This window comes from Callorhinus ursinus, unplaced genomic scaffold, assembly GCF_003265705.2.
Source record: "Callorhinus ursinus isolate GAN/ISIS: 27379988/994484 unplaced genomic scaffold, GSC_fseal_2.0 scaffold4, whole genome shotgun sequence".
Classification (NCBI taxonomy): domain Eukaryota; kingdom Metazoa; phylum Chordata; class Mammalia; order Carnivora; family Otariidae; genus Callorhinus; species Callorhinus ursinus.
Genome location: NW_027397066.1, coordinates 37966348 through 37991649, shown reverse-complemented (window position 1 = coordinate 37991649; position 25302 = coordinate 37966348). Strand labels below are relative to the sequence as shown.

The following is a 25302-nucleotide window of genomic DNA, read 5'->3' as shown; positions in this document are numbered from 1 at the left end:
AATTAGATAAGATAACTTACCTGGAGGACACACCAGCAGGGATCCTTAATACTTCAGTATTTTCAGTGCTTTAGTTTATGAATGAATGTGTGTGTGTGTGTATGTATATATTTTATTGAAGGAAATAAGAAATTATATTAAATAAATCGTATAACTATATTTCTGTAGTATATACTTTTTGAAGTTAAAGACAGCAGAACAATTAATATAAATAAGCTCTTCATTAAAAACCTGTTAACTAAATGTACCGTAAGTGTTCACATATGAATTTAAGTTGTGTACTGTGGTAGTAAACTACTCCCAAATCTCAGTGGCTTATGACACTAAATGTTGATTTCTCACTCAGGCTACATGGCCATTGTAGGTCAGCTGTTGCTCTGTCCATGTTGTCTTCACTCTAGGAATGAAGTAATGGTGTAGCCTCCAGGTATGACTCATCTTTTGGTAGAAGGACAAGAGAGATATGGTGAACTGTGCACTGACATTAAATCTTCTGCTAGGTAGTGATGCATGTCACTTATATTCCCTTAGCCAAAGCAAATCACAAGGCCACATGCGAGTTCAATAGATCAGGAAAGTATCATCCTCCTGTAAGGAAGGAGCATTTCAGGTCACATGACCAAGTTAGATGTCAATGGAGTGAAAAGTACAATTCTCTGGCAGGAAGGAGAGAAATATTGAGAATAATAGCCCACCTTATTATCTGCTGATAGTAACTATCAATAGAATTACTATGGAGAGGAAATGAGGTAGCAGATACTATAAAGGTTAAGTTTTAATTTATAATGTTAATTTGTACTCATTAAGGATAAAAAGGGTGGATGTTAACTAAACTTATTGTGGTAATAATTTTGCTATATATATATATCAAATTATTCTGTTATACATTTTAAATTTGTAGTATAATATATGTCAATTATATCTCAATAAAACTGGAAATCTTTTTAAAAGATTTATTTATTTGAGAGAGAGAGAGAGTGCATGCGAGTGGGGGGAGGGGCAGAAGGAGAGGGAGAAAATCCTTAAGCAGACTCCTCTCTAAGCTGAGAGCCTGAAGCAAGGCTCCATCTCAGGACTCTGAGATCGTGACCTGAGTCAAAATCAAGAGTGCGCCGCTTTACTGACTGAGCTACCCAGGGGGCCCTGGAAAAAATTTTAAGAAGGATAAAGACAGTGAGGGCTGCATTAGCTAAGATGTTTTATGTCCAAAGCAAAAGAAATCTGCAAGGATACCGTAGAAAAATCAACTCAAGATATTGAATTAAATTTGCATGTTTACTGCTAGAGGGATGACTATCTCTGAAACATATGGAAATAACTCATGTATTTTCGATTTATCTGACTTCACCAATGTAAGTATTTAGTCTTTGGACCTTTTTTCACTGCAGGACTGAGATTTACTAGAGTAGGTGTTGAGTCTAAAGAAGATCACATTCATTTGAAGACGGCATTCTTTATGAGTAATGAAGAGAAGAGTAGTTTGTTACTTTTGATGAACTATAGATGAATATCTATATTGTTGCATTTTCTAGCATGGTGCAGAATTAAGCTGAATCCATGGGCTTGTTAAACCCAGGGGTATAGTGAGAAGCATTAACTGGAGAGTTAGGACTTGATTCTCAGCTTTGCTAATAAGTGAGTTTGTGCATTGGCTAGTTCCCTACTGTCTTCAGTTTTCTCATTTATAAAATAAAGGCAGTGGTGTTATTTGATTTCTAAAGTCTCACTTCTAGTCATAAAACTTGATAGTCATACCCCCCTCCATATATGTGGCAGGTGAGTCACCCATTCATGATTTGATGACAAGACAATCTCTGACAAAGTTCTTGGAATATGATGCCTGTGTTCTTCTGAATTGAAAGGAAGAAACATAGATGTGTTCAATACTTTTTCCTTTAGTCTTCTTTTCTACACATGCATTTTTAAATATCTCACCAGTTATTACAATTTTTCCTGTATTTATTTACCTTTTAATTTTGTATTTTTGGGTATGGTGGTTTAGAGTCACCATGTACAGTTGTGCAGAGTGTGTACTGCACAAATCTATGACCACCGTTCACATTTTCAGTGCCTAATCTCTACGACATTTAATGACAGCTGTGGTGGCCAAGGTTTAATTTATTATTTCAATATTATGTGTTATGTTTCTTGTACTGAAGTCTTAATTTTTGAGTATTATTATATCAGGATGGTTCATATGAGGAAAGCATTAGCCTTACTGAATGTAAAATATTATTAATGCATTTTCCTCTCTTACTATTTCCTAACAAAATTATAATAATTGTGATTATATTAAACTGTGTTTTTCAATACAGAATTTGGTTGAACTTTCTCTCATTCAAATGTTTTTGAATTATTTAGTGTTGATAAAGTGGATGACGAAGATGATGAGGATTTAACAGTGAACAAAACCTGGGTCTTGGCACCAAAGATTCATGAAGGAGATATAACACAAATTCTCAACTCATTGCTTCAAGGCTATGATAATAAACTTCGCCCAGATATAGGAGGTAAGTTTGAGTTATCTGTTTGGGATTTTGGTGACTATGGAAACCTTATTTACTGATGTTATTTTAATCATATAGCTCATATTCCTTGCGTATCTGCTGTATGTCAGAGACTGCTAGGTTTGATAATTATTAGTTAAACTGGCACTGTTGAGAAATTCACAGTCTGACGTGGGAAGAAAGGCATATAAATATTTTTGATGTAATTATTTTACAACTGCTACAATAAAGGGTACAATAGTAAAGTTTTGATAAAACTGCCTGAAAAGCTAAGAGGTATTTCATAAAAGAGAATATTTGAAAGGTAAGTAGGGTGCTAATTTTGTGCCAATGCAGCACTGTTTTAATTAATTATAAGCCGGTAATGGTGTTGGTAATCCTACTTTGTTTTTCTTAGTCATTTGCATTTATGTATAAGTTTTATAATAATTAACTTCTAAGTCCCCCCCAATGACTTATTTTTTTTTTTTAAAGATTTTATTTATTTATTTGAGAGAGAGAGAATGAGAGACAGAGAGCATGAGAGGGAAGAGGGTCAGAGGAAGAAGCAGACTCCCTGCTGAGCAGGGAGCCCGATGCGGGACTCGATCCTGGGACTCCCCAGGATCATGACCTGAGCCGAAGGCAGCCGCTTAACCGACTGAGCCACCCAGGCGCCCCCCCCCAATGACTTATTAAAAACAAACAAAAATTATAAACCAGCCAGCATTTTCATTGGGATTGCATTAAATCTATGGTCACTATGGGGAAATTGAAATCATTACCATACTGAATTTTTACTATCCTAAATTCATGAGCATCATGTATTTCTTTATTTATATATGTATTTTTATTGTTTCCTATGAAGAAGTGTTGAATATATTTTACTAGATTTAATTCTATGTATTTGGAATTTTTGTTGCAAGTGTAAATAGATTTTTAAAAATTTATTTTCTAATTTTATATTAGCAGTATATAGAAAAAAGTTATTTTGCATATTTATTTTGTCCACAGGAGCCTTGTGAAATTTTAATTACTTACTGTTTTATTCTTCTAGATTCTCTACAAAGATAATGACTTACAAATAATGACTACATTGCAAATAGTATCTATTTGCAAATAATGAATATTTTACTTTATTTCCAAAATTATACTTTTTTCATGCCATGTTGCATTGGCTAAGACTAGAGTAAATTTTGGATAGTTTTGGTCTGTTCCTAATATCAGGGAGAGCAATTCATGTTTCACTATTAGGTATGATTGCTGTAGGCTTCTTTTTTTAAGACATTCTTTGTAAATCCTTTCTCTTCTTATTTTGCCAGAGTTCTTTTTTCCTCCTTAATATTTCAAATAATTTGTGTACATCTATTGAAATAATCATATGGATTAGTATATTGCCCTTTATTCTACTTACCATTTATTCTATAAGTAACTGTCTAATTTTTAAACCTTAAACCAAATTTTCATATCTGGAATAAATGGCACTTAGTTGTGATATGGTAACTTTAAAAAATATCACTAGATTCAGTTTTATATTTTGTTTTGGAATTTTACATCTATGTTCATAAAGGACATTAGCCATTTATTTTACTTCCTGTAATGTCTCTTTCAGTTTTGGAACCAAGATCATGCTAAGGTCTACAAATGAGTTCTGTTTTCCCTCACTTTTCATCTTTGAAAGAGTTTATCTAAAATGGATGCTATTTCTTCCTTAAATATTTGGGAAAATTATTTGGTGAAGTCATGCTGGCCTAGAGTTTAATTTGGGGAAGAATTTTTTAACAGTTCAATTACTTTAATAGTCAGTTTTAGTAAGCTGAACCTCTTACGGAATAGAAATTTTCAAATTTACTAGTGTTAAATTGTTTCATAATAACTTTTGTGATATTTTTAATGTTTCTAGGATCTGAGTTTTTTTCCCCTTTATCATTTCTGATATTAGTAATCTGTTCTTTTATTTATGAATCAATCTTGAAAGACTTTTTCAATTCTATTAGTATTGTCATAAAATAAAAATTTGGCTTTGTCAATTTTCTCTGTTGAAAAATTTTCTTCTTTACTTTTATTTAAGACTTATTTATTTGAGAGAGAGTGAGAGAAAGTGCGAGCGTATGTGCAGGGGGAGGAACAGAGGGAGGGAAAGAGAGAGAATCCACAAACTGACTATGGAGTGTGGGAGCCCAGCAGGGAGGCTCAATCCCAAGACCCTGGGATAATGACCTGAGCGGAAACCAAGAATTGGCCGCTTAACCGACTGAGCGGCCTGGGGGCTCTGAAAAATTTTCTTAAATTTCATTGTTTTATAACATTTGGCTTATTATGTTAATCTAATTTCCTCATATGTAATTTGCTGTTTTCTCAGATTGCTTTAATTATTTAATTTTAAGGTAAAACTTAGACTTAATAAAATAGCATCCATACGTGGAATTTCCACAAACCCTTTAACCGTAATGTTAACATTTTATATAACCATAGAAATCCTAACCTAAGTCAAGAAAACAATATCAAGAATACCATTAACTAATCTACAAACCTTATTTAGATTATGGCATGTGCCTCACTAATGTCTTTTTATTTGTTTCGGAACTACAACGAGGATCCCACAATGCATTTTGTTCTCATGTCTCTTTATTTTCCTCCAGTCTGATATAATTTTTATTTTTCTGTATGTTTCATAAACTTGATAACCTTAAAAAGTACTGGCCAGTGGAATGTCTGTCAGTTTGTCTGATATTTTCATTATTCCACTGAGTTGATACATTTTTGCTAAGGATAACATGGAAGTGATGTTGTGCCCTTTCAGTGTGTTCTATCAGGAGGTACATGATGTTAGTATATCCTATTGCTGGTGATATTAATTTTAATACTTGGTTTAGTGTGGTTTCTTCTAGGTTTCTCCACTGTAAAGTTATTATTTTTCCCCTTCTAGATTAATACATATGTTGTGAGGAGGTACTGTCAGGAGGACAGTCAACTATGTAAAAATGTCTCAGCACATGTTTGTCCATTAAGCTAGTATCCATCAATGATTCTTATCTGTTACAGTATTTATTACTGTTCTGTGTGCCAAATGGTGACTCATTATTATCATCACTCCTTCTATGCATATTATTTGTAATTCTACTATAAGGAAGAGCTGAGGCTTATCCTCCATTTATTTATCTATTCATTTATACTCAGTGTAGACTTATACATATGTTTTATTTTATAGCTTATAACCCATTATTATCATTATTTTGTTGCTCAAAATAAATTTGGCACTGGGACTTCCTATAGTTTGGCTTCTGTGTCCTTTCATACATCACCATCATTTTCTGATCACATCCTTACTTTTTAGTACATAAGATATTCCTGGCTCATCTTGATCCAAGCAATAAAATTCACCATTTCTCCAAGGTATTTAGAAATCAAGATCAGGGCAGTAGATATATTCATTAATATTGGGTGTTATTGCTTCTGAACCATTTCAGTGAGCAGAAGTAGAAAATACATGTTCTACAAACACATTCATGGGCATCTATATTTCTATATCTGCCCCTTTTTACATGTATTATAAACCGTGAGTTCATACTGACAGTTCTGCTTCCGAACTAAACACCATGGGGTTCGTTCTAGTGTTTCCTCTTTCCTTATTTGTAATTCCTTTTTCCAACAGTGAGACACCTGGCTCTGATTTATCCATAGTATATTTTCTTATCTTTTCAATTCCAGTAAATACAAAATATGGTTCTAAAATTTTAACTTGTCATTTGTCTATGAAAACAAATGAACTAGAATAAAATACTCAAGTACAATTATTTTCATCTTTAGCTTTACAGAATGTAATTAAAATCTTGTTCAACAAAGTTAACTTAGGTTCTTATCTTTCCTATTCCCTTCAATGGTTATTTTATTCATTTCTAATATAGTTTGACTCAAGTGTTACTGGCTATATTTCACTTTGAGTAGAATTCATTGATGGCTACTTTTAGTACTTGCATGGTTTTATTTGTTTATATTTAATTCCCTAGTCCATTAGGAGTTACTGTATGGTACAAAGTATGAATCTAATTTGTCTCTTTACTGAATGGCTTTTCTGTTGGTTAAACATCATTTATGAAAGAAATCAATCTTTACTTCTGTTATTTGAGATACCCACTTTCTCATATTTTACATTTTCTTATGAACTTTGGTTATTTCTGATCTTTCTGTTCCATTCCCTCATCTGTTTTTCTATGTGTCACTACATTATAGTAATAGTAGAGATTCAACAGTATATTGAGGCTAAAACGTTTTCTATTAATGTCTTATAAGGCTAGTTCCATGTCATATTTTCATTTGTTTTGTTTTTCCTTTCAGTTTTTCTGGCTTCTTTTTATTTATTTATTTATTTATTTATTTATTTATTTATTTATTTTTTGAGAGGGAGAGTAGGGGTGGGAGGGGAGAGAGAGAGAGGGAGAGAGAGAATCTTAAGCAGGCTCTGAGATCATCACCTGAGCCAGAGTCAAGAGTTGGTTGCTTAACTGACTGGGCCACCCAGGTCCCCTATTTTTGCATTTTTTAACAATAATAAATTTAGCTCTCTAAAAAAAAAACTCATAATACTTGTTTGTTTATTGGGATTGCGTTAAATTTGTAAATTAACTTTGAGAGAACTAACAGCTTCATAACACTGAGTCATCTAATATGGGAACATGGGCTGTCTTTGCAATTCTTCATATTTATTTTGCATCTTTCAGGAATATTTTAAAGATTTACTCATACAGATTTTTCACATTTTAAAAATTGAGTCCTAAGTATTTAATCTTTTCCCTGATGTGAAGGGTAGTTTCTCAACTATAATGCCCTCTACTGGTTATTAGTTTTGTGTATCAATGTTATTGATTTATGAATGCTTATTTTATATCCTACTACCCTCATGCTGCTTTACTGACTTTTTTATGGTTTAAGCATTATCTGACTTTTCAAAATATGCTATCGTATCGTATATAAAGATAATTTTATTTTTTCTTTACCAATTCATATGCAACTAATTGATGTCTCTTATCTAATAGCATTTACTCATATCTCTAGTATAATATTGAGTAATAGTGGAGATTGTAGGTAACTTGGCCTTTTTCTAGATCTTAGTGGAAATGACTAATGTTTTGTCCTACAAAGATTTACATTAAGAAATTATCCCTCAACTTTCTTGATTTTGTTTTTATATTTTATATTTTTATTTATGTATTTTTTGAATAAAATTTTTTTAAGGATTTTATTTATTTATTTGTGTGAGAGAGAGAGAGCACAAGCAGGGAGAGCTGCAGGTGCAGAAGGAGAAGCAGACTCCCCACTGAGCAGGGAGCCTGATGCTGGGCTTGATCCCAGGACCCTGAGATCATGATCAAGCCTAAGGCAGCCAATTAACTGACTTAGCCACCCAGGTGCCCCTTGATTTTGTTTTTAAATCAGGAAATTGGTATTAAAATTTGTCAAAGGCATTTTCTGTATTTCTGGAAATAATTATGAATATTTTCCTCCTTAGATCTATTAATATGGTAAATAATATTAATTGAAACAATTTGCATCCTGGAGTAAAGCTTCCTTGGCCATGATGTAGTATATACTCAATGAGGTGTTGGATTCCATTTGCTAATGTACTATTTACTATTTTAAAATTGGTATTCATGAATGATATTCATGTTTCATTTTATATTTGAGTACTGTCTTCATCTTTCTTAGATATCTTTTTTATATTTGTTTCATGGTAGGGAGTTTTCATTTATTCTCAAAGGTCTAGCAATTTATTGAGCTTTAGTGACAACTGGTCTTTGGAGATTTTATAGAATTCCATTGTAAAATCATCCAGGTCTCATGTTTTTTGGAAATAATCACCTTGTTTTCCTATGGAAATTGGTTTTTTTATACTTTATACTCTGTCAGGATGAATTTTGGTAATCTGTATTTCCTTAAGAAAAATGTCCCTTTTTTCTATATTTTCAAGTTTATTTGCAAAGAAGTCTTCAAAGTAGTCTCTTAGGATTTTAAAAAGTTTCTTCTGTTTCAAACTTTACTTCTGCTTTTGTAACTTCTTACTTTATATGTTGTATTATTACCCCCTTTTTTTGGCCAAGAAAATTAAAATAGTCTTTTCCTCTACTTTGTTAATATCTTCCAAAGCCCAGGATCCCATTTATTAATGAGTTCTACCATTTTTGTATTAACTTCCTCATAATTTCTACCTTGTCTTTATTACAACCTTCATTGTATTTCATTTTGTTTTATCTTATTTTGTTTTTCTAGTTTTTGACTTGGGAATTTAATGATTTCTTTTCACTCTAAGTTTTTGGCATGTTATCTGTGTTTCCTTGCTTCTTTTGTAGATTTTGCCTCATAAAAGTAGCTGCTTTGTTATTTGGTTTATAAATATCCTGTGTATTATCTTCATAGTGACTTGTGGCTTTAAACATTAAAAAGGAGACCTTAATTGTCATATCTAAAGCTTTTTGACTTAATTTATGCTTAAATTATGCTTCTTTTTCTTCTATTTCTTCAGTTCAATCAATTCTCTGGTCATTTCTTCCTTTAAGTTTTTTTTCATGTGTGGGATGGGGAGAAGACATTTCTTTACTTATTTTCTGAATTTCTGATTCAAGGTTTTTTTTTTTTTCTTGTCCTCAAATGGTTGTTTGAACACTTTTGACCGTTTAGAGTATTGTCTTACAACTTTTTTATTTTTTGGGCTAGTATTTTTTGAAGATATTTTCCATAGTTGATTTGTCCTGGGTCTTGATTTCTTATTTCTGCAACAATTTTGTATGGATCTCTTCCTTTTTTTCCCTACTGTGTTTCTAGTTTGCAAGTGTTTTTTAAGATTCCTAATTCATCGACATTCTTTTATGTCATTATAGCAAAGCCAGATACTTTAAATGAATTTGCTTTGTAGATGGTGCATATTTGTTTCATGCTAGGAGAGGAATGGTATGATTTCCAATTCACTGGTTCTCTTTTCTTGTAGGAGCATGAAATCCACCCCGCCTTTGCTTCATTTCCTACTCACCACCCAATTATTAAAGCCCACTTCTTTTTTCCCTTTTGACATTTTTTTTTCCACCCCAAAACTACTTATTTTGGAGACTGCTCTTTCACATCACATATATTAGTAGATCGCTTTCCTGTTAGTTCTTGTTCTGGCCATAGGACACATTTATTTATTTATTTATTTATTTATTTATTTATTTATTTATTTATTTATTTGAGAGATAGCATGAGAGGGAAGAGGGTCAGAGGGAGAAGCAGACTCCCCGCTCAGCAGGGAGCCCGATGTGGGACTCGATCCCGGGACTCTAGGATCATGACCTGAGCCGAAGGCAGTCGCTTAACCAACTGAGCCACCCAGGGGCCCCATAGGACACATTTTAAACACTTTCAGATTCATGGCACACTTATTCTCTCCGCTTGTCCTCTTCCACCTACTTTTGGTAAGTAGCTCTCTTCTTTCTTCCTCTGTTTAGCTTAGTCTGCTTTGCTTACTACAAATTCTTGCATTAGAACAGAGATGAGAAAGAGCTTGAGAGATTTTTTGCCAGGATTTGGTGGTTTTGTTTTTTTATTTTTCTTTTACAGTTGTTTTAGAATTTGGGCATTCTCTGTCTTCAGGTTATGCTGAGGCCATAGTTTTTGGGTACTTGTATTTTTCCCTTTTTGTTGTTCTATATATTTTTGGAGGAAATATTAAGAGATGAAGACAAGAAATTTGTACAAATTTGCTCTAAACCTTTCTTTAGGCTTTCACAGTTTATTCCTTTATAATTACTTCTTGGATACATTGACTAGTTTAAGTGAATAATGCTTAATTTAAAAAACTAGGTTGTGTTCTGGGTATATTTTTGTTATTGATATCTAACAATTTGATTTTCCACCAAGAACATACTCAAGTTAAATTTATTATTCTTGTTGCTCAAATAATCTATATATCAACTTTTTTGTATTTTTTAAATTTTTGTATTAAAAATATCTAACTGAAACCATTAATTTTTCTATTTTTCTTAAGTCCATTCAGTTTTTGCTTAATACCCATAATGAAACTGTTTAGGTATGTACAAATTTAGGATTTTTATGACTTTTTATTGAATAGAAGTTTTATATTTGGATTTTGTTTACTTTATTATTAAGTATTACAATCTTTTTCTTTTAAATAAAGTGGTTAGTGCAGATAAATTTAAGATAAGTATTGTATATATATATTTTAAATCTACTGTTTTTATATTTGTTTTGTTTTCCTAATCTGCTTAATCTGCTCTACACAGTTTTTTCTTCTCTATTCTTTCCCTCATTTGGATTCATCCATACTTATAGTTTTATTTTCTCTTTATAGTATCTTATTAAATATAAAATTATTTATCATTTTTAGTGATTAAAATGTGTATTCTTACTTTATTAGATTTAATCATAAGCCAATAACTTTATCACAATTCAAGGACATTTCAAGCCATTTACCACAGAAACTCTAGTCCTTTCTTGATATTATATCTATGTGTTTTTATGCTGTATTTTGAAATAACAAAATTATTTTAAAGTGTTTAAAAGTAATTAATGTTTACCAAGAAACTACTCCCTTTAGTATTCTTTCCTTTCTTCTTACTGTGTTTCCATTTAGAAAAATATTCCTCTCAGTATTTCTTCAGATTTACAGTATTGTAAACCTCATGGCAAAAAATTATTTCAGTTTTTATTGAAAATATTTTTTTAAAGATTTTATTTATTTATTCATGAGAGACAGAGAGAGAGAGGCAGAGGCAGAGGGAGAAGCAGGCTCCGCGCTGAGCAGGGAGCCTGATGCGGGACTCGATCCCAGGACCCTAGGATCATGACCTGAGCCGAAGGCAGACGCTTAACTGACTGAGCCACCCAGGTGTCCCTTATTGAAAATATTTTTAATTCACCTTCATTTGAATGATATTTTCAATGAATATTTAAACCCAGGATAGCTGCTGTTTTCAAACTTTATAAACTTCACTCCATTGTCTTCTCAATTCTATTATTTCTGTTGAAAAAAAAACACTTTTCAACAAGTGTTGTTGTTTTAGAAATAAACTATTTTTTTAATCTCTGTTTGTAGGTTTTCTTTGTCTTTGGTTTTCTGCAGTTTTATATAAGGTTCCCAGACTTTTTTGTTGTGTTTTTGGTATTTGGGAGAACTTGCAGGATTTCTTGAATCTATTTGTTGGAATTTCTGATTGCTTTTGGAAAATTCTTCACCAATATTTCTTCAATTATTTTTTCTATCTCAATTTCTCTGTGACTCCAATTGCTGATGTTTGACTCTTTCCTATGTCCAGTATGTCTCATACACTTTTATATAATTTTCATTGTTTCTCTCTGTGTTTCATTCTCTTTTTTTATGATTGACCCCTTTTCTAGTTTCATAATTCTTACTTGTAGTATTTGCATCTGATTTTTAAAGTATTTCAGGTATTTTATCAAATTTGCCATCTTTTCATCATTTTCTTATATATATTAACTGTAATTATTTTAAAGTCTGATAATCACAATATCTTGATCACTTGTGTGACTTTTTAAAAAATTTCTTTTTGGGGGCACCTGGGTGGCTCAGTCAGTTAAGTGTCTGCCTTTGGCTCAGGTCATGATCTCAGGGTTTTGGGATTGAGCCCTGCATCGGGCTCCCTGCTCAGTGGGGAGCCTGCTTCTCTCTCTCTCTCTCCCTCTGCTGCTCCCTCTGCTTGTGTTCTCTCTCTCTCTCTCTCTCTCTCTGTTAAATAAATAAATAAATAAATCTTTTTCTTTTTCATTTTCTCTCTTGGTTTAAGGTGATTTACCTCTGTTTCATTTATGGTATGTTAATTTTTTATTAAATACCAGTAGAGTATATTAAAAATAATGGAGATTTAGATGATGTTATTTCTTTCCAGAGAGGATTTTAATTTTGGTAGTAGAGTCAAGAAAGGAAATCACCTTCATTTGGCTCAAACTGGTGTATTTCCTTTTGTAAAACTTTCCTTTTTCCAGGGCATAACCATTTGAAGTCTCTCAACTGATAGCCTGAGGTTTGTACTAGGAAACCTTCTCCTTGATGGCCCCAGAGATGCCGGAAATAGCTGAAATCTCTCCATACTATTTTAGACGCCTAGCAGCTGATTTATATTTGGTTTCTTAGCATCATACTGTGCATATGCACAATTTAGGAATTAGTGAATACCTTGAGGTGGAATTTCATGGAGAATGTCTGATTAAATCCTCTCTTGTTCATTTTGTTGCAGAGAAGTCTTGGCTGTCTTGACAGCCCTGAACTCCAATTTTGTCTCTCCAGCCCAATGAGACAGATGCAAGTTCTAAGTCACTGTCCTTTTTTAATCACCATTTCTGTGCAGTAAAACAGCAAATGCACCAAAGGGGAAAAGTGGCCAGTATAATGCAGAGCTTACATCACTGCATTTACATTCTTTCCAGGAAATTGTTGTGTCAAATCCTGATTTTGTTAGCTGCTGTGTGATTCTTTCAATATTTTTTTAATTTTAAATAAATCATATAGTCATGTTCATTGAGATGTTAATTTGATACCAATTATTTATCATAAGAAGCAGAAAACTGTACTTCCATTTTCCTCATCATACTTCACTATTATTAGTTGATACTCTCTTTTCTTCCTGTAAATAAGATCCCTGAAATAGATCATCACCATATCCCTGGTCGCGAAAACAATGCCTGAAGCATAAATTTAAGGTTTCACTTACTGTTTGCTGAATGAATATTTGCTGAATAGAAGAAGCCAGTGTATATAATCTTTTTTATTCCATGTGTAGGTATTTTGACAGTTCTACCTCATCAATTTAGCATTTTAAAAACATTATTTCAGATCAAGATATGGACTTTCAAATTCCATGTACATCTGTGACATCATCACTTAGTTTAATAGTGTAGATTAAACATGTCCTAAGAACCGTGATGATCGTAATGTGTATAGTAGCATTTTATCTGTGCTCCTCAGAGTATAGATAATGAATGCCTTACTTGTTGAGGTGCTCTTTGCAGGCATTCCTTTCTGTCCAAAATTTCATTAGCATTTTTATTCTTCACTGATGTTATGAAAACTTACGTAATGAACTTACTGAAGACTTTTAAACTTAATAGCAAATTGACATTAAGGTTTTATAATTCTAGTAAATGTTGTATAATTCTAGTAAATTTTCAACTACTGTATGTTAAATCTTTTTCTATTTCTTAACAACCTTTTGGGTAGAGTCTATGGCTTTTCAAGCAGTTTTAGTGATTCATATAGTTTGATCTAATCCAGGAATTAATATCTGAACAGAATTAATGTTATCACTCTCCCAGGACACAAGGTAGACATGTGCCACCAGAGAGGGACTTGGTGGGGTGAGGAAGGGAGCAGATGTGATCTGTTCTTTTAGTCAATCTGCTTAACTCTTCTAGGTTCCTAGTGATGGGAACACGTAGGAGATATGAAGAGGAATGGTCTTTGTGTTCATTTAATTGGGTGCAGTTGAAACTTTTGTCTTGTTAGTTTTCACTTCATTTCTGGCACACACCAACTGGCCCTTGATGTACTTTGAGAAGCAGTTGTATAAATAACAAGTTTCATGGGTAGGAGGGTAGGATTTTTTTGTTGTTTGTTCATAGGCATATTAACTGTTTACTTCCTTGACGTGCGAAATTGCGATGGTTCTATCTTCCACCTGCCTTAGCTCCTTTCATCAACAAGATCACGCTCCTGGTGTACAACTTTCTTGTGTCAAAAAACTGGTGAGATCCCTCTAGCCCAGTCAGTTTCTTTCGATGTGAGTTATACTCACAAGAAATTAAAATATCCTAGACACACTGAAGAGTAGGTATGCAGACATTCCACTGCTTTTTTTTCTTTAGATCCCATCATTCCTTTCTAACTTTCTTCCCACTTTCTTCCCCCCCCCCGGATCAGATATAGGAGCAGGAGCAGGTTGCTAAGTCTGCTGTCTAAAGAAATGTTTAACTATAGAAGGAGAAGCCCATCTTCTATTTTCCTAAGATGACATTTCCAATAATTAAATATATATATACTTGATTAAATATATGTATGGATTATATTACATTAAAATAGATTATTAAATATATATTAAAATTTTCATATGTATGTGTATTGAATACTTGATATTGGTTATCGGCTACTGACTACTTGAAATATGGTTAGTATGGCTAAGAGAATACATTTTTACTTTAATTAATTTCTATTTAAATTTAGGTAGGCATATGTACCTTGCATAGTAGCATTTTATCTGTTCATCTCAGAGCATACCTAATAAATGACTTAACTATTGAAGAGCTCTTTGTAGGCATTTTTTTCTATCCAAAATCTGGGTTAGTATCATTTCTGGTTTATTGTGTTGGTATCTATTGGCTAAAGTATTAGACTGCACTTAAGAACTTATTTATCCATATGTACCTTTTCACCCATACGTATCCATATGTAACCTGCAGAAGGAGATGGTGAGTGTTAGTTGACATTTCCTTGTAGCAAGGCCTGGGGAGAAGTATCTGGATCCAAATGTGATATCTTTGGGTTGAGAAACCCCTCTGTCTATTCTAGGGCAAGAAAAACATATTAGTTATGGTTTTTTCAAAGTCTGTGTATTATAATGGTAACATATAAATCAGTGGGGCTATTTCTTTTTTTTTTTTAAATGCCTATTCTGTTACAACAGAAAAGACTGTTAAACTTATGTTCCAGGATTAGAGATTTTAATTGACCTGAGTTAATTTTTAATTCACCTTAATTAATTAATCTGCATTAATATACAAAAGTGACCCAGAAGCTACATAATCTGCTAAAGATATCTTAGAGCAATTTGAATATGTCATCTAAGAAAGCATGGTTAAAAACAATTATGAAATATTTTAAAAATCTGTTTTATTTTATATTTTCCGATTAAAAACTGATTACCCATTTCTACAGTTGGCTGTCTTCAGTTTTGCCTTAGCTACGTGGAAGCTGTGTGTGGAAACTTCATTGATCTCACTGCTTTCTTCTTTTTAAATTCTTTTGTGCTTCTTCTTACTGTTCTCTGCATTTTCTTTTAAGTTGCTTGGAATGTCCATTCTTATATTCATTCTCACTGAGAGTTTATCTTATATTCTGCTGAGATACTTAAAGCAAAGCACTTAGAATCACAATGCAGAAAGAGGCCTTGCAAAAATAATCCAGTGTCCTCTCTACCTGCCTTTCATCTATCAAAAATGTAATTTGCTAGGGTATTACGTTTTTTTCCGTCATTATGCTGTCACAAAAAAGACGATCTTTCATTTCCATGTGCGTTGAAGAATTAAACATAGTCTGTGCCCTCTTCCTAAAGATCATTTAATGGGTCTGGAATGACAATTTCCTTTTAGTCTCCTTTTTTATTTTTGAGTGGAAATCTGATGTTTTCTTTTTTAAGTATCACTAAAATCCTTCAATTGAACAGAGTTTGTACTGAGAAAATCATAGAGCTAAGAAAATGTACTCACTCTACCAAGAAGCCTATATTTTAAGTGATTTCACCCACAAGTATTGTTCATAGTATGAATCGATAAAAGTGGTGATGAGTCATTATTAACGAACAATGACAGTTTTCTGTTGTTTTCCTCTGTACTGTATATTTTGAAGCATGTAATCTCTAGCTGGGGTTTTAAAATTAATCTGAAATATTTTAGTTCCCTTTCAGGCTTATTCTTCCTCATGTTCTGGAAGTTTAAAGAGCTACATGAGGGGCGGCTGGGTGGCTCAGTCGGTTAAGCATCTGTCTTCAGCTCAGGTCATGATCCCAGGGTCCTGGGATCCAGCTCCGAGTCAGGCTCCCTGCTCAGTGGGAAGCCTGCTTCTCCCTCTCCCTCTCCCTGCCATTCTGCCTACTTGTGGTCTTTCTCTCTGCCAAACAAATAAATTAAAAACAAAACAAAACATACGAAGAACTAGATGGAATACCAGCAGCCCCAAGTTATAAAATAGGGTACATAATAACTAAGGAAATACTCATAGTTTGCAAATATACATTTATTAAGTTATCTATTGAATATCTTCATCAATAGCAATGATCTACATTGGACTCACTAATGTGATTCTTCTTTTGTCTTATCTCAGATGAACGTGATTTCTGTTGCTCATGAAATATTTCAGTGTGGTTCATGCCCTAATGCAAAAGTTAATACTTTTCTAGTATTATATATTTGTCTCATGATTGGTTAAGGAAATATTGATATCAGGAAACCAGGATAGATCACTCATATCTAAAACTTTCTATACTATATATGGGAAAAGTATGTCCTATAAATAAAAATGCCCCCAAGAATCATTTATTTCTCAGCATAGACAATGTTCAACCCTTATTATCATGTAATAAAGAGATGTTCAGTGTTTGTTGATTTATCAGATGAACTGAAAAAAATCTAATTAAATAAGTCTGGTACGTTGCACTTAATTGCTTATAACTGGCCATAAACATACTTACAAATGGAACTAACAAACCTATGTTTTTTTTAATTAATTGGCTTTCATAAAATTCATTCTGTAAATCTAGCTAAAACTAGCTTAATTATATGGTATTTATTGGCTTCAATTCATAGTCAAAAATAAATGGCAAACAATTAAAGCAAATCATCTCAGAAGTCATCCGCCTAAGTTAAATTATAAAGCCTTCTATAAATCATATGACCTACTTGTTTAAGAAATCTAATTGTTGGCTAGCAGACTGAATTATATTACCATGTATTGTATAGGTCTAGAGACCTATACTTTTGCATACTAAAACTATTTTTAACAAATCTTATTTACTTTTCTAGCTAAAATATATATATGTATATATATATACACCATGTAATAAAATCTTTACTTGAGGAAAACCAAACTATGTAAATATTATTATGTTTTTCTAAGTGTCGTTTGTTTTTTAATTGCGAAGGATAAAATTAAATATTGTTATAAAATTATATAATCACTGTTTTTCAAAATAACTCAAGTTTTCCATTGAATTCTTGCTAGCATGGCAAATCTGCTAGGTTGGAAGTTTCCAAGACAGGGGACTTGGGGGTGGATAGAGACTCCAGGCAGGTTTAGCTATGTGTTAGAGGGGGAGGTGTGTCCTGCCAGGTCTAACATAATGTCTGAATTGTAAGAATGATAAATATTAGGCCAGAAATGGGAAGTCAGATAAAATTTAGAAAGGAGAACTGAGTAAGTGTTACTAAACATGCCACTTTATTGTAGAAACTTTCAATCTACTAGTAGGTTTTTCTGCTTTATTTTGTTTGCATCATTTCTATATAAATCTCTCTGAGATATGATAGGTTTTCTTCTTGAAATGGTTTACTTCTTCTTGTCTACCTTGTGAACCCTTTATATTCACTCTTCAACAAGTATTTGCAAATTAGTAAATGAATTCTTTATATTTTATTTGGTGGGACAGGGGAAATAAAATAAACTATGTGAAAATATTTTTCATAAGAAACTAAAAACCATAATCCAGTATTATTGCAGGTATTCATTAATCGTGTCATTTGATAAACACTTAAAAGGCTGGATCTGCCTACACATTTGATAGACTATAAAAATACTGATATACAATACATAGCATTTAAGACTAACTGGGAAAACACAAATGGTTATGTACAAAACACAATAGATGAAATCCATGGTGACATCTCTACAATATACTCTGTGAAATTTAGATAAAAATACACTTAATTCTGGAGCCAGCATAAACAGCCTAAAGGAATGTTGTTGACAGGGAAGAAAGAAGTAAGAACAAATATTTATGAAGCTCCTCATAAGAATCAGACCTGAAGGTGGATGCTTTACAGACATTATCTCCTTTAATCCTCATAACCATGCTTCAAATCCCATTGTGTGCTAGAACATCCTTTTGCTGGCTCACAATAGCTATTTATTAGATACTGTCCCAACTCTGTGTTCAGTGACTTCACATTTGTATCCTTAAATCAACCATTGTGGGAATATTTACCCATGGGTATCGGCAAAATCTACAAATCAGGGCTTCCCCACTATGGGAACAAGGCTGTTAAACAGTTACCAGCACACCACTGATAGGCGTTAAGTAGGATTGCATAATATTTAGGTTCTAATATCCATTCGAATTCTAAAAACCCTATCATGTAGCAGAGAGCAAATTATCTAATAAATCTTATTGAATTAACTTCCTTAATTTTAGTGAAGGATTTAGATATTTATAACATTTTTAGGTTGTACATTAAAGTGTTTTTAGGGGTGCCTGGGTGACTCAGTTGGTTAAGCATCCAACTCTTGATTTCAGCTCAGGTCATGATCTTAGGGTCTGGGGTCAAGCCCTGAGTCAGGCTCCACACTGAGCACGGATTCTGCTTGGAATTCTCCCTCTCCCTCTCCTTCTGCCCCTCCCCTTGCTCATGCTCTCTCTCTCTCTCCCTCTAAAATAAAATTTAAAAAAATCTTAAAAAACGTTTTTAGTTAAAAATGTTAACTTTTACGTACATAATTGATTTTTGAACTGAAAAGATATTTGTGTTTTTGTAGTGGGCGATGTTTCTTAATTTCCCAATGAGGAATATTTTATTATTTAAATGGTAAATGTTATTTATGAAGATTTATTTAAAGCTAAGATTTATTTAACACAACCTCTGATCTTATCTTTGACTATTCTCTGTGTTGGTATTTTGCAGTGAGGCCCACAGTAATTGAAACTGATGTTTATGTAAACAGCATTGGACCAGTTGATCCCATAAATATGGTGAGTGATGAATATTAAAAATAATTGTCTGCCATAGAGTTCTTGGGTATATACCCCAATACTAGAATGGATATGTGATGAATTCTGATAGCTTATCCTGAAAGAGTTCAGGGCAACTGTGAAATGACTGTGTGCCAGGTTCAGGGATAGCACTAAAATATCCCATATCTAAGAATGTGTAACCTCTTACTCCAATGTGCTGCGTTGGTAGGAACTATGCTAGGGCATGAAAAATTATCACCTATCCATCACGCGTAGATCCCTGAAGAAATCTGGAGAGAGATAACCAAAAAGACTGAGGGGAAAATAGAGAAGGAAAAGGACTTGCTGGTAGAGTGGGGCATGCACAAGATCATGGAGGAATGCAACAACCTGATAAGATCAGGGGAACTTCCAGGGGTTTGATTAACACTGGAACATAAAGTGCAAGTAAGAGAGTGAGGCTGACAGAATGTCTATGGTCCTCATTAAGGAGGGTCTTCTCAGCCATAATAGGAAGTGTGTGTTATATGAATTGTATTCCCTTAGATCAGAGAAATGATGGAAACTTTTCATCAGGAGGGTATCATAGGTGAATTTATATTTTTAATAGATCACTTTCCAACAGTGTAGAAGACGGACAAGACCATTAAGAGGGTTAGAGACACGAGTTAAGAGGTCGCTGTAGTCTGGGCAATAGATCTTCTATTCTGAGGTAATCCCAAATTCATATTCTGAGATACTGGAGTTTAGGGCTTCAATATACAAATTTTAGGGGGATACCAGTCAGCCCATAACACCATCCAAAGATAATTCTTAAAACTTTGCTGATTTTCTCTCTTACCTCATTTTTTTCATTAGTACAACAGTCAAATCATCCCTTTCTTATAGGTCTTAAACCCCTTTTTTATCTGAATAGTCATCATGCCTAATAGTTGCCTGTGTCTGATGATTCCTACAGTATTACTGTCAGCCCCGTTTTATCTCTTAATATGACATTCACATGATTGTCATTAACTTTCACAGCTGCCTGCATTGACTACTGTACTGACAACATTTGGGCCACAGCATAGCTGACATCTTTGTCTCCTTATTGCAAAGGAATAGGAATTGGCTGTGGAAATAAGTTGAATTTGAGAATCTGAAATGAGGAGCTCTCAGGAGAAAGTTAGAGCTGGAGCAAGTATTTGTCAGAAATTAGCTAAACCTCTTAAGAGATGGGAACAATAGTCTTAAAGTAAAGAGAAGAAAAAAGGAATAAATATCAGACCTTAAGGAACACATACATATAAGGACCTGAGGGATGAAGCTGAGATGGTACAAGAATCAACAAGGTTGGCAAGAAAATGGAGGCAAAACAGTGGCAAAGAAACCAAGGAAAAGGAAAGTTCCAATACGTTTTTGAGTACTGGCTCTGTCCCAATTGGATTCCTAAACAAACCGCTGATTTTTGTAAAGATAAAGCAATCTCTATGCCTGTGTGTATTAATTTAACATTATGCAAATATGAAATTTTATAAAGTAATAGATTACTAAAATGCTAATTTTCTTCTTAGGAGAATCTTACAATGTTTAGTTTCCAATTAACCAGTGCTTAAAGAAGACAAGCCCATTAGAGCTTATGGGCATCTACATTTTCTGAATTGTATATGTTTATGTTTAGTCTTGGGTTCTTGTTTTTAATTTGAATGAATTCATTTTTAAAAAATGTGGTCATTAAAATAGAGAGAAATAGTATTCAAGGCTGTATTTATATTCCAGAGATACTTTGACAAGAATGGCTACTGAGAAACTTCTATGATGATCTTCCTGTATAAAAGTTTCATGGTATTAAAGATTTAGTTTTCCCAGGAGGGCAAAGTACATACTTATAACCTTGGCCAATGATAGTTTTTTAAAAAGCTAATTAAATGAAATTGCTATTAAAACTGGTGATACTAAAGCACATACAAGAAAAGAAGACATAGAATACTTGATAGTGTTTATTAAAAGAGAAACATTGTCGTACTGGGGATTAATAAGGAGCAGTTTACATAGAAGACTGTTTTAACTAAACAATGCAGGAAAATTAGAATTCAGTTTTCATAAAATGAACAACATTGTTTTGCATATGAGTGTAATCAAGCAAGCAGATTTGAGTGTAATTAAGCAACCAAGAGGATAGGTTTCCCCTTCCCTCCTTAACAATTCATACAATTTAAGTTACTGGTAAGGAACAAAATTAATATATTAGCTTAATGGTTTTATTTTTTTTTATTAGCCAAAATTTGGCTTCATGAAAAATGGTTATTTATTTTTAAGACTGGCTACATAAAATAATATCTCTTTAGATTGCTGGTAAGACCTAAAACAACATTATTCTATTATAAGATATGCTTTTCCTTACCTTTTTTCAGGGTTAGATTAATGACTTCAATCATGGTATCACTATAAAAAAATAGGGTATTCAATAATTGAACATTGAACAAATGTATAATTTAGTCAATAAATAGATTAATTCTATAGTTTACATTTTGAGAATTTAAATTCAAAATGAGTAACAGATGCACTAATGAGGACTGAACAAGAATAAAGTAATTTGGATAGAGGCTGTTCAACTATGTGTGCTGTAGAGTTATGTATGAGCACTGAGAAATGTATAGAATTGCTGAATAACTCTCGTATACACCCGAAACTAATATAACACTGTATCTTAACTATACTGGAATTAAAATTTTTAAAAAGTTAATAAAAAACAATCTTAAATATAAACAGAACAAAAATATACAATCAGAACTGAAGGCAAAAAAAAAATGTTAATAGAGGTTATTAGCCTGGAATTAAAATGTTTTTTAACTTCCTAATTTTGGGGGCTTTGGAGAAATTATGTGATTTTACTCTTTCGGATAAGTGTCTTAGGATAATAAAACAATAGCAGCTTATCCTCTGACTAGCTAATATAGCGTTTAAAGGGCATAATAATTCTCTGAATCAAGTCAAAATCAATAAGACATCTAGGGAATCCAAGATGAAATTATGGGCAACTAAGGAGGCTAAACACAGGGGAATAAGGGGGCACCTGGGTGGCTCAGTCGGTTAAGAGTCTGATTTCGGCTCAGGTCATGATCTTGGGATCCTGGGATTGAGCCCTAAGGCAGGCTTCCTGATAGGCGGGGAGTCTGCTTGTCCCTCTTCCTCTGCCCTCCCTCCCAGCTCGTGCTCACTCTCTCTGTCCCTCTGTCTCTCTCAAATAAATAAATAAAAATCCTTATATATAAAAAACACAAGGGGAATAAGTACAGAAACAGTGATACATGAAAATTCCTGGTATAGCTTTGAGGGAAAGGCCAAGCAGGCTCTGCACAAGGTGGTAGAAATACCACCAGGCCATTGGGTAGGCATACACCATTACCTCCCTGGAAGACACACTGACCATTGTCACTGCGGACCACTCCCATGTCTTCATCTTTGGCAGGTACACCCCCCTGGCAACTCTATCTTTGGCCCCCATGGTAAGTGATACAGACAAGAAATCCTTCACTGCCATTCTATATGGCAATGGGCCTGGCTCCAAGGTGGTAGGCCATGAGCGAGAGAATGTCTCCATGGTGGACTACGCTCACAGCAATTACCAGGTGCAGTCTCCCATGCCCATGTGCCCTGAGACCTATGACAGAGAGGACGTAGCCATCTTTGCCAAGGGTCCCATGGCGCACCTGCTGCATGGCATCCAGGGCAGAACTACATTCCCCCACGTGATGGCTTACATGGCCTACATCAGTGCCAACCATGACCACTGTGCCTTGGCCAGCTTAGCAGGCGGTGCGTCCCCAGGCCCCCTGTTTGTTCAGCTAGCCCTGCTCCCCTTGGGCATCCTTTTCCGAGGGTCCAGGGCCTGGGCACCCACCAACCTGTGGCAGATGTCCAGCCTTCCTCTTTCAGCACTGCCCACAGCCTGGGAGCCCACACCTCAATGGCCAGGTGGGTGGGGGTTTTCATAGTCTCTACAGCTGCCAGAAATAGGAAGACCCAGGAAACCAAAGACAGCTGCCTGCCTCACTCTTCTCTGGAATCTTCCACTGAGGCCGGACCAGTGCCTGGCCTCCAACCTCTGCTCCCTCCCTGCTGTCCTTTTGGCCAACACAGTAGGTTTCTCATGGGTAGGTGGAGAACACAGACTGCAGAAATTCCCAAAGCATCTTATTTTTCTTGCAAACATATTTTCCAAACCTGGAGGCCCTGGAGCTTCCATGGAACATTCCGGATCTAACCTTTCCACTCCCTTCTCCTCTGGAACCACCAGGCCCCACATGCTCATGTCCCTACCTGCAGAGGAGACCAAATCCTTCTCTGCAGGATGGGGGTTTGCTCCCTCACTCATTCCAAGGCCTTCCAGGCCTCCCATAAAGTGAACTCCTTGGAATGGCCATCCCCAGGAGGGCAGGGCTGGGAAGAGCAGCCTGGAGAGACAGACACTTCCCAGCTCTCAATATGCATGCCCACTCCTCTCTGAAGTGAGACTCCTGTTTGGAAGGCCAAATTTCTTTTTCTCTTTTTGGTGTTGGTTAAAAGGGAACACAAAACATTTAAACAGAACTTCCCCCCGCCAAAAAAAAAACAAACAAAAAACCCTTTCTGAATATTTCTGGCAATAAAAAATAAGAAAATTACAGGTATAATTTGGACATGGGTTTACTTATAGAAACAGGTACACCTTTATTTAGTCCAATATTAAGAGATTACTGATATGAGCACTTGGAAAGCATGGGCCCAGAGAGAGAAGCAAACTCAACGACATAGATGCATCTAGAGGGTGTTATTCTAAGCAAAATACGTCAGAGAAAGATAAATACCATGTGATTTCACTCATATGTGGAATTGAAGAAACAAAACCAATGAGCAAAGGGGGGAGAAAAGGAGAGGTAGAGAGCGAAAGGCAAACCAAGACACAGACTCTTAGCTGTAGAGAACAAACTGATGGTTATCAGAGAGGAGGGGGAGGGAGGATGGGTGAAATAGGTGACCGGCACCAGGTGTTGTACAGAAATGATGAATCACTCTGTTGTACACTTAAAACAAATATTACACTGTATGTTAACTAGCTGGAATTTAAATCAAAACTTAAAAAAAGAATGAGGTCCCGGTTGATGTCTGAAGAACTCACTTTATATCATTCTAGCTGCCCGAGTGATACATCACACAGTCCTAGAGTATAGAGCTGAAAAGCTGACTAGACCCTTCCTGCATTAAACTGCGATTGGTCTTGGTAATGGAGGCAGAGCAGAGGAACCAGGGCACGAGTTATGTGGAGCACAACTTAGAAAGTAGCTGGGGCACCAGCTGGGCTGGACTCCAAAATCACCACTGGCTGGAGATGTCTACAAGACCGTCAGCAGGACACAAACGCTTAAGTAAACTTAACAAAAACCAGATGCTTTCTTCACGGCTAGTGTAGGCATATTTAAAAATAATCCCCCTTTTCAGACTCCTTTTACCAGAAAAGGAAAATCCAAATCTTCCCTATAAAAGAAAAACAAAACACTCTTAAAAAAAATATATATTTATTTGAGAGAGAGAGAGCGCACGCTCGCGCATGTGTGCAGATGCACATGCACAAGCCGGGGGAGGGGCAGGCAGAAGGAGAAGCAGGCTCCCCGCTGAGCGAAGAGCCCCATGTGGGGCTGATCCCAGGATCCTGGGACCCTATTTTGAGCTGAAGTCAGATGTTTAATGACTGAGCCACTGAAGCGTCCCAAAACAAAACATTCTTAAACAAAAGTATATGTAACATTACAAAAGTCATAAACATGATTCATTATGGAGTGGAAATAAAGGATTTTCCCAGCAATCAAATTTTGTTCCATTCATTTAAATGGATCAGCCAAGTATCAAATGTGTGTGTGTGTGTGGGGGGTGATGGTGAGGGGGGTATAGTTAATAATGTCCGTGCAAATGGTGAGGGCTGACTTTTAAGTCTTTTTTTTTACTTTATCTTATCACTCATTTTTGATAATAAACTCTCCAGACATATAACTTGTGTTTAAACATTCTAGATATATTGAGAAAGCTGGTGCCCACACAGAGATTTTTTTCAAGAATTTCTTACACTGCAAGACACACAT

General features: G+C 34.6%; 1 protein-coding gene across 2 annotated transcripts in view; it reads left to right on the top strand.

The window, feature by feature from the left end:
* Positions 1-25302, top strand: part of GABRG1 (gamma-aminobutyric acid type A receptor subunit gamma1) — an 83628-nt gene that overhangs the window by 18764 nt on the left and 39562 nt on the right. For both annotated transcript variants that reach the window (XM_073891603.1, XM_025887586.2), the window contains exons 2-3: positions 2362-2510; positions 19155-19222. In XM_073891603.1, coding sequence (XP_073747704.1) covers positions 2362-2510; positions 19155-19222 — 217 coding nt within the window. The remainder of the gene's footprint in view (positions 1-2361; positions 2511-19154; positions 19223-25302) is intronic.